This window comes from Uranotaenia lowii, chromosome 3 (genome assembly GCF_029784155.1).
Source record: "Uranotaenia lowii strain MFRU-FL chromosome 3, ASM2978415v1, whole genome shotgun sequence".
Lineage (NCBI taxonomy): Eukaryota > Metazoa > Arthropoda > Insecta > Diptera > Culicidae > Uranotaenia > Uranotaenia lowii.
Window position 1 is genome coordinate 232,672,296 of NC_073693.1, and position 9,748 is coordinate 232,682,043.

Here is a 9,748-nt window from a genome sequence, read left to right on the forward strand (position 1 = left end):
CCTGATGCTCCGGCTGCTGGGGAAGCATGATCAGATCACGAAATTCCCGGGAGCACAGTCAGTCCAAGCCAAGCCAAGCCAAGCCCTTCATTCTTTATCCTTTCGGTACATACAAAATACATGTTTCCACTTCCGATACGATAGGAAAATTGATTCCACATCGACGGGTTCGGAATGCAGATTGCCCTTCGGATGGTCGAGCGAGTGCAGTGCAGTTTTGCAGAGAGCTGCATTTGCCACTGACTGGGAGGATGGGGTTCTGAAAGTTTATCATGTCTATCCCAGGCTTCAAAGCTGAGCAACAAGTTACTTCCGGCCTTCTCTCAGTCCACCCTCACCGGATGATACCGACTATGTAAGTTTCAGGAGAAAAGGTGCTTTGTCAGAAGTGCAAAACCGGAACGATGATTACAGCAAAATGTAAACGCTTCCTAGGTATTAAAGCTCCATGACTCATTACTTGCAAGTGGAATATTAATTGGGTGCTTTATAACAATCGTAAAGCTGGCTGGCTTTCAATGGGAAGCCGGAGGATTTTGTTCATAATCGTAACATACTCAGCATTAACTGATTTGAAATCAGCTCGCATTTCAATCAGTTTGTTAGATAAGCTGCCTGACTTGGCTCGTAATTCAATTTGAGTAGCGAAACGGTTGTTGATTAGGAGTCTCTTTATAGCACTAATGGAAGATTGGCAGTTTGTAACCATTTTTGGACACAACTCAAAAAAACTTCTTGAACCTCAGATAAACGTCATTCCTTTTAAACTTAAACAGAAGAATCCCTCATGAGATTTTAATTGAAAATTTAACACTCCTCGCTTGAAACCATAATATGTATTTAGTTTTTCATTTGATTTGTACAACAAGATACATAGTTGTGAATACCGAAATTCAATCATAGTTCTGAGCACAAATCATTCATTTTAACGTTTTTTTTTTAAATCCAAGAACAAAAATTTGAAAAAAATCAGGTTGGCCAGCAAGTTTCCATTTTCAAATTCCCGATTTTTTCCCGGTTTTTTCGATCAAGATTTCACAATTTTTCCCTGTTTTGAAATACATGAATGTGACAATATGAATTTTTTGAAAACTAAAATAAGCTCTTTTTTCAATGTCAAACGTAAGAATATTTTGATAACGATGATGTTCGTTGGGATTTCTACAGAAAATTGTTTAAATAAAGGATGAAGAATATAATTGAGGCCCTCAGAATCAGAGGATGAGGTGCCAAAATTACCAACTTTGAGTGAAGTACATATACCAAGCGATTCTTTATATCTCAATCGACATCTGCTGCAAAACACTAATTTTTTGATAATTTTGTCAACACTTTGTCGATTCAATTATAACAATGATGCTCCAATTAAAAATTTCGTTATCAAACACAGAATTTGATAATTGGGCTCTGGTTTCTGAATTATGAAATTTATAATATAATAATCAACGATAAATAACGGATCTTTAAATCAAAACCTAACAACTTTAAGTTTGGATTTATGATTCAAATTTTAACTGAATAATACTGATTGATATTCAAATTTAATTTTTTTTTCTCTGCAATTTTGAAAACAGAATTCACTAGATTCTAGTCCTCCTATTATTCTAAAACTTTGATTTGATTCTCGTCTTGAACACTTAAGCCTGAGGCTGAGTTCTAAGAGCTTGACTTTGGACTTGGCATGTTTATCTAAATTCTGAGTCTGAGTTTGCAATCCAATTCGAATATCATAATTCAAATTTTAAATTTGAAGTTCTAACACAAGTTTTGAAAATTATTTTAAGGCTCGAATTTGCATTTCAAATAAGCTTTTTAATTGTGATAATATCTTAATGTAATTTTTATCTCATACATTTAATGTTTGGGATGGGATCGTACCTTGGGTTGGTTCTGCGGTTCCGCGGGATCGTACCTTGGGTGGACTTGGGCTGGTTCTGCGGTTCCGCGGGATCGTACCTCGGGTGGACTGTATGCGGCTTGGGTAAGTACTTCGCGCTTCTTTGGCTTGGCGAAACTAAGAGTTTCTCCGGTTGGGTTTGGGGCTTGCTCGCCTTCCTTGGACGGGAATGTTTTCTTGGATTGGGTTTCCGGGCACAAATAACAACACTGATCTTACAAATGACAAACTACCACTCAAGGGAAAAACATTTATTGACTCTACTACGTATATTTAAACGAAAGGTTACATTTAGCGACTGTTCTTTACTGGTTCTGAATTTATTCTAATTTTAAGATGGCTTTCTAGGTTTCTATGAACTGATGATGGCATTGTTAACATAAAAGGTGTCTAGTATACTATAATTATGATGATGATGATGATGATGATGATATGGAAACGTGTATGTGTGTGTGTATTAGAGTGTACATTAGTTCTTCGAGCTGGGCTCTCTTCATCCGACAGCATGGCTGAGTATTCAGGAGGTCGACAGGTCCTCAATGTAGAGCATAAACATCCCCGCACTCCCTGAAATCTCTCGAGTTTCTGAAATGAGAAAGAAGAATGCCCCTCGAACACACCTTGGATCTTCGTAACGACTCAAATGCCAGATTCATCTACAACAGGTTGAAGCCTCGGGGGAAGTAGACATATTTTTTCTACCGCTCGCGTTGTTGTTCCATTTGCCGTTTTCAGCGTTACCACACGTACTACTCCGTCTGTTCCAGGATGCACTTCGGTAATACGTCCCGTTCTCCAACGTAGAGGTGGCAGGTTTTCATCTCTAATGACTACAAGCTGTCCAACCTTAATTGGAACTGCCTGCTTCCATCTCTTCGTTCTTCCTTGAAGCTGCGACAAATATTCCTTTCTCCAACGTGTCCAAAAATGCTGGAGCCGCTGCTGATTCAGCTGAAAGTTGTTCAACCTATTAGTAGGTGCTTCAGTCCAATCGTGTTCCGGAAGTTGCAGAAGTGGTCTGCCCACTAGAAAATGTCCAGGAGTTAAAGGTGCTAAGTCGTTGGGGTCCTCTGATAACGGGGTCAATGGTCTGGAGTTAAGACAAGCCTCAATTTTTATAAAAAGCGTGTTGAGATCTTCGTATGACGCTGCATTTTCTCCCATAACCTTCATCAGATGTCGTTTCGCAGATTTGACTGCCGCCTCCCATAACCCTCCAAAATGAGGAGCTGCAGGCGGATTAAAGTGCCATTGAATTCCTTGCTCAGCACATTTTCCGACGATTTCTCGATGATAGTCCTTGCTGTGGAGCTTCTCTAATAAATGCTTCATCTGATTTCTTGCCCCAACGAAATTTGTCCCGTTGTCAGAATACAGATCTGTAGGTATCGATCTTCGGCCGATGAAACGCTCGAGTGCCTGAATAAATTTTTCAGTAGACATATCAGTAACCAATTCCAGGTGAATCGCTTTGGTACAAAGGCAAACGAAAAGAGCTCCGTAAGCCTTAACAGCCGGTCGACGAGGCCCTGGGCGAACGTAGATAGGTCCGAAGTAGTCCACTCCAGCCTTAGAAAAAGGAGGTGAAACTGTTACTCGAGCTGCCGGTAGTTCTCCCATAAACTGCTCCACGGTCTTGGGTTTCTGTCGATAACATCTTAAGCAATTGTGTACCACTTGTCTAACAATACTGCGTCCTCCAAGCGGCCAATACTGCAATCTAATTGTAGCAAGTAAAAGCTGAGGAGCCGCATGCAACATTTTCAGATGGTAGTGTTCTAGGAGGAGTCGCGTGAATGGGTGTCTAGCTGGCAGCACAATTGGGTGTTTTACGTCTACAGTCTCGTTGGAGTTGGCTAGTCTCCCGCCAAGGCGAATTAGATTATCCAAACCAATTTTTGGATTGTACCACTTTAATGCCGAAGTTCTAGGTAACTCCGTTCCCTTGGATAGTGCCTTCCATTCGTCCCTAAACGCCTCCTGTTGAATACAACGAATGACTGCGAATTCTGCTTCCTTCAATTCTTTTGTGCTGAGATGACCCTTGGAAACAACCCTATTTTTACAAAGGCTCCCTTTCAATCGGATCCAATAAGCTGTAGCACGAATGAGCTTGATAAACGACGAAAATTTCTTGCAGTAGTAATATCCAAATTCTTCATCGTATTTAATAACGTTATGTGCGGCAGTTTTCCGAGCTTCCTTTTTAACGTGTACGTCGCCTGACCTTTCCGTCTGACGTGGCCAACAACCTTCATCTAGTTGCAGCCACTCCGGACCTTCCCACCATAGCTTGTCCTCTCGAATTTGATCGGGAGTTATACCACGAGATATCAAATCTGCCGGATTCTGATCTCCAGAAACGTGTCTCCAAGGGTGCCTTTCCGTAACCTTCTGTATTTTTGATACTCTATTGGCGACATACGTTGACCATGTTGATGGGATGTGCTTCAACCATTGGAGCACACATGTTGAATCAGTCCAGAAATGAAGGGAAATTTGAAATTTAAAAGCGCTCTGAATATTTTCTGCTAACTCAGCCGCCTTTAACGCTCCACATAGTTCCAATCGCGGTATTGACTGTGTTTTAAGAGGTGATACCCTTGATTTTGAAGTGAGGAGTCTGACGATGAAGTTTCCATATTGGTCGCTGCTTCGCAGATAAGCACATGCTCCGTATGCCTTTTCGGATGCGTCAGAAAAGACGTGCAACTCTCGTTCAACCGCATTTGAAATCAGCGTGCACCTTGGAATCCGTAAATCATTCAATTGATGAAGTTGATTGTAGAAACTCCGCCAGGTTTCATCAATGATTCGAGGTATCGGCAGATCCCAATCTAATTTCTTGCCATTCTCGTCTTCAATACACCAAAGCTGCTGCATCATGATTTTTGCGGTTGTTATGACTGCTCCAATCAGTCCCAATGGATCAAACAGTGTCGCGATTACAGACAAGACCTTCCGTTTTGTCTGGGGCTCCTTAACTCCGATGGGCTTTATGATGAATTGGAACCTGAACGTATCCGTCCTTGGTTGCCACACTAGTCCGAGCGTTTTTACCGATGGATCGGGATCGAGATCAATCTCTTCGCCTGCAGTTAATGCCAAATATTCATCAGGTAGATCCTCCAAGACTTGCAGCGAATTCGAAGCAAACTTTCGAAGATTGAATCCTCCACATTCTGTTAATCTTCTCAATTCACGGCTTAGTAAAACTGCTTCTAACTCATCGTCGGTTCCTGTGAGCACGTCATCCATGTACACGTCTTCAATCAATACCTTGGCTGCCTTGGGAAAACGTAATTCTTCATCCATTGCTAGTTGTTTCAAAACTCTGGTAGCTAGAAACGGCGCAGGTTTGGTCCCATACGTTACGGTGGTTAATTCGTAAGTTTTAACTTCCTCGGTTGGATCTTCTCGCCACAAAATACTCTGCAAGGGTTTGTCCGCATCGCTAATGTGAATTTGTCGAAACATTTTTTCAACGTCAGCGACGATCATGAACTGCTTCGTTCGGCTTCTTAGGATGATTGACCGGAGATCATCCTGGATTACCGGTCCCGCTAGTAAAATATCGTTGAGTGACTTGCCACTTGATGTCGAACACGAAGCGTCGAATACAACTCGAAGTTTGGTGGTAGTGCTCGATTCCTTAATCACCGGATGGTGCGGTAAATAACAGCGTACTCGTCCTGCATCTAGGGTCTCATCTATCTTCCGCATATGCCCAAGCTTCAGATAGTCGGCTAAAAACTGAGTATACTGTTGGCGCATCTCTGACTCCCTTGCCAGTCGACGCTCTAGGCTTTGAAGACGTCGGTAAGCGATATCCCTTGAATCGCCAATGCTTGGAAATACGTCTTCATCCTTGGGAAGGCTCACTGTGTACCTTCCATCCGATCCTCTGCGCACCGTGCGCACAAATTGCTCCTCACAGCGCGACTCGTTAGGCGAATAATTTTGAAGAGGCTCCAGCTCTTCACAAATCCAAAATCGAGTTAAGATTTCATCCAAATCTTGTGAAACAGCGGTGTTACATACGGTTTGTGAAGAATTCTGCCAGTTGTCTACAACTCCAGATACCACCCATCCAAATATCGATTCGGTCAGCGTTGGCAGTCCCTCTCCTAGTCGAATTTTGTTTCCGGTTTGAAAGAACTCAAAGAAATCCTGTATTCCAAGAACTAGATCAATAGACCTTGATTTACAATAGGATGGATCGGCAAGATTAACTCCTGGTGGAAGTTTCCAATTGGAAGTATCGACGGTAGCTGTAGGAAGATCAGCTGTAACCTTAGGAAGGACGAGAAAATCCATTTTTCTGCTAAAGCTGGACGTTCTGGATCGAATCAAAGCTGAAACCTGGTGCTTGACGTGGCTGTTTGCTTGACCAATACCGACTACCGAGATATTTATTGATTTTCGCTGCACTCCCAACCGTTGACAAAGTGTTTCTGTCATGAAGTTACACTCAGAACCGGAGTCCAAAAGCGCTCTGGCCGGGTAACTGAATCCAGTACAATCTTCTACCAGGACGACAGCTGTAGCCAATAGCATTGTTGAGTTGGACCTTCTAGCTGTGTTTGCAGAGGTAGTTCCGGTTGATGATGATTCCCCAACGTACTCGGCCCGCTCAGCACCTCGTTGCCCCATGGAAGTTTCAGTGACGGCGGAATGTGCGACTCTATTCTCGGCGTGAAAACACAGCAAAGTGTGATGTTTCCCTCTACAGCTGCGACAAACGTATGTTGACGGACACTTCATTGCGATATGACCTCGTCTAAAACAGTTCCTGCACATACTGTGTTTTCGAATAAGTTGTTCCCTCTCTGCAACCGACAAATTCTTGAAAGCCAGACATTGATGGAGAAGATGGTCTTCAGGGCATGCAATACATCGGCCTGTGGTAAACTGCGAAGCATTGTTGGCCGTTCGGTTTGTGGGCTGCTTCCGAATCCATTGCGGTTGATCTCTTCTTGCATCGGCGTTATTCGAGGACAAGCAGCTCAATACCTTCACTCGTGTCTGGAGGAACTCCGTAAGATCCTTGATCTTGTCCTTCTCCTTGTTGGCAGATACCTCTTCCCATGCTCGACGTGTACTTGGATCTAACCTGGAACCTAGGATTTCCAGCAAGAGTAGGTCTTTGTAATCCTCTGCCTTCACCAGCTGATCCAGCGTTTGAACACTACGTTCAAAGCCTTCCAGGAGTGTTTGTAGCTGAGACGGAGATTCCCTTGGTACATTTGGTAGACTGAACAACGCGCGAACCTGCCTTCGCTTCAGAATCTTGCTATCGTTGTAACGCTTCATGAGGATGTCCCAGGCGACCTGATAATTCACTGCGGTAATGGATAACGGATCGACCAGTGCCTTAGCTTCCCCTGACAGACATCCCTTAAGGTAGTGGAATTTTTCAACGTTGGGAAGATCAGCCTTGGTGTGAATCAGCGAAAGAAACAGGTCTCGGAAACTCAACCACTCATCGATGTCACCGCTGAACGATTGGAGCTTAATCTGGGGTAACTTCACATGTTCGACAGTCGGCAGAAGCGAAGAATCCATGAACCTTGTGGATTGGTGTGATGCAGAGGACTCCTCAAGCTCCTTAATCTTTTCCATGAACACGCCCTTGAGGTTGTAGTACATGTTCACGAAAGTTACGCGTTCCTCATTCACATCACTAGTGTCTGGGTTGTAATCGTCGTGATTCTCGATGTCTTCGATGGTTTCGTTCACCTTCTCCCAAAGTTCGTCCAGTTTCTCGACTCTTACAGCGATTTGTTGCACGGATGTAATGTCTCGAATTGTATCTGCGTAGACTGCGATGGTTTTGAAAAGCTCAATATGACCTCGGAGTTTTGTTTGGAGCCTTTTCAAAGGCGCCACCTTGGCGACGGATGTAGATGCAGGCATAACTTCGGATATTCACTCACGTGTTTGACAGAACGAGAGAAACGGTGTCAGTATTTGATACGATTGAAGCTTCGGCGTAGAACATACACTGTAGAGCTTAAACTTACTTTTGAGAAAAAATGGTGGCGCTTCTCTACAGGTATGACTCGAGTTCAGCTTCAAAACGACAGAGTTTGATATCGAATCTCTGGGCTTCCAATCTCAGCAAAATCGGGGCATATCGAGTGGAGAATAATATTGTTGTAGTTTCTATTCTGAAGTTGGCTTCGGCGTGAAACATATACTGTAGAGCTTAACTTACTTTAAAAAACAGTGTTTGGCGCGTCTCTACAGATGTTGCTCGAACCGTCTTCAGGAATGGCAGTTTATTTCGTATATAAATCTCGGTATCCAATCTCAGCAAGTTGGTGCGTTTTGAGAGGAAAATTAACGATGTAGTATTTTTCTTAAACAAGCTTCGGCATAGAACATACACTGTAGAGCTTAACTTACTTTTGAGAAATTATTTTGGCGCTCCTCTACAGGTATGAACAATCGTTGAACAGTGTCGATTTTGAATTGCAACAAAAAAGTAGGGCGACGAAATTTTACATCAATTCACCCCTCGATCCAATCTCATCGATCTCATCTCACCATTGAAAGTCAAATTCAATGTCAAGATCAAGTTCGATCGATGTCAGCGGGTTCACCAATACATGTGTTCGATAGGGCATGCAATCATTCAGTTAGTTTCAGGTTCGGTCGGTAATCGGGTCGGTGATTGGAAAACACGCGGTGTGCGGTTCGAAAAATTACCTCGCGAACGTTCCGTGCAAAATGGTAGTGCGAAAGTACTCCAGAAGTACCAATGGCACTAGGAGCTCAATTATTGGTAAGTGTAGTGGCCGGTTTTCTAGGATACAGTGCGATAATTCCAGAACGATTCTGGGATTGAATCAAGATGGCGGTGGCCCCACGGTTGTTGGTTCATTCAGTGGGATATTGGCTGGGTTTTGGTGTGGTGGTATTAGTGCGAACCGTTTGGCAGAAGATGACGAAAATGCACCGATGCAACGATGCACTCGATTGTGATATTGTTGTTGGTTTGGAAAGGGATATATATATATTGTAGTGATCAAAACTAATCCAAGCAACGGCAGAACATAGACTATTCCTTGAAGTTATTTACCTGGAAGAACCAGTAATAGTTCTTAATTGAAGAAACCAGTCGCCTCGGGTGGGATGAACGGGATGAGATGGGCCGTGTTGACTTCAGCAAACGTTGGTGGTGATGGCGATCGAAGGAATTTCGACCTTCCGAAGAATTTTGGTGTTGATCAGCAGAATTAAACGAAACTTAACTGAAGAAGTGTCGATAACAGCTGGCTCGTAAATCCTTCGGCAAACGTTGATTTGCTTGAAGTCGGTGTTGTTGCTTGGGTTGGTGATTTACGATGGTGATTAACGATGGTGATTTATGATGGGTGTTTACGCAGGCTTGGTTTGGTTGCTTGGCTTCAATGCAGTGTGATGGCGGTGGAATTTGTGCCCTCCTTGCGTTGGTTAGCAATTGGTGGTGCTCCAAATTGCATCCGGTTCGAAGGACCAATGTTTGGGATGGGATCGTACCTTGGGTTGGTTCTGCGGTTCCGCGGGATCGTACCTTGGGTGGACTTGGGCTGGTTCTGCGGTTCCGCGGGATCGTACCTCGGGTGGACTGTATGCGGCTTGGGTAAGTACTTCGCGCTTCTTTGGCTTGGCGAAACTAAGAGTTTCTCCGGTTGGGTTTGGGGCTTGCTCGCCTTCCTTGGACGGGAATGTTTTCTTGGATTGGGTTTCCGGGCACAAATAACAACACTGATCTTACAAATGACAAACTACCACTCAAGGGAAAAACATTTATTGACTCTACTACGTATATTTAAACGAAAGGTTACATTTAGCGACTGTTCTTTA

At 43.4% G+C, this 9,748-nt stretch overlaps 1 protein-coding gene across 1 annotated transcript in view; it reads right to left on the reverse strand.

Moving 5' to 3' along the window:
* LOC129753171 (uncharacterized) overlaps positions 1 to 7,813 on the reverse strand; it is a 55,249-nt gene extending 47,436 nt beyond the window's left edge. Inside the window, exons 1-3 of the mRNA XM_055748966.1 lie at positions 2,558 to 7,813; positions 2,366 to 2,482; positions 1,879 to 2,073 (exon numbers count right to left, since the gene is read on the reverse strand). Coding sequence (XP_055604941.1) covers positions 1,879 to 2,073; positions 2,366 to 2,482; positions 2,558 to 7,813 — 5,568 coding nt within the window. The remainder of the gene's footprint in view (positions 1 to 1,878; positions 2,074 to 2,365; positions 2,483 to 2,557) is intronic.
* Positions 7,814 to 9,748: the final 1,935 nt, after the last annotated feature.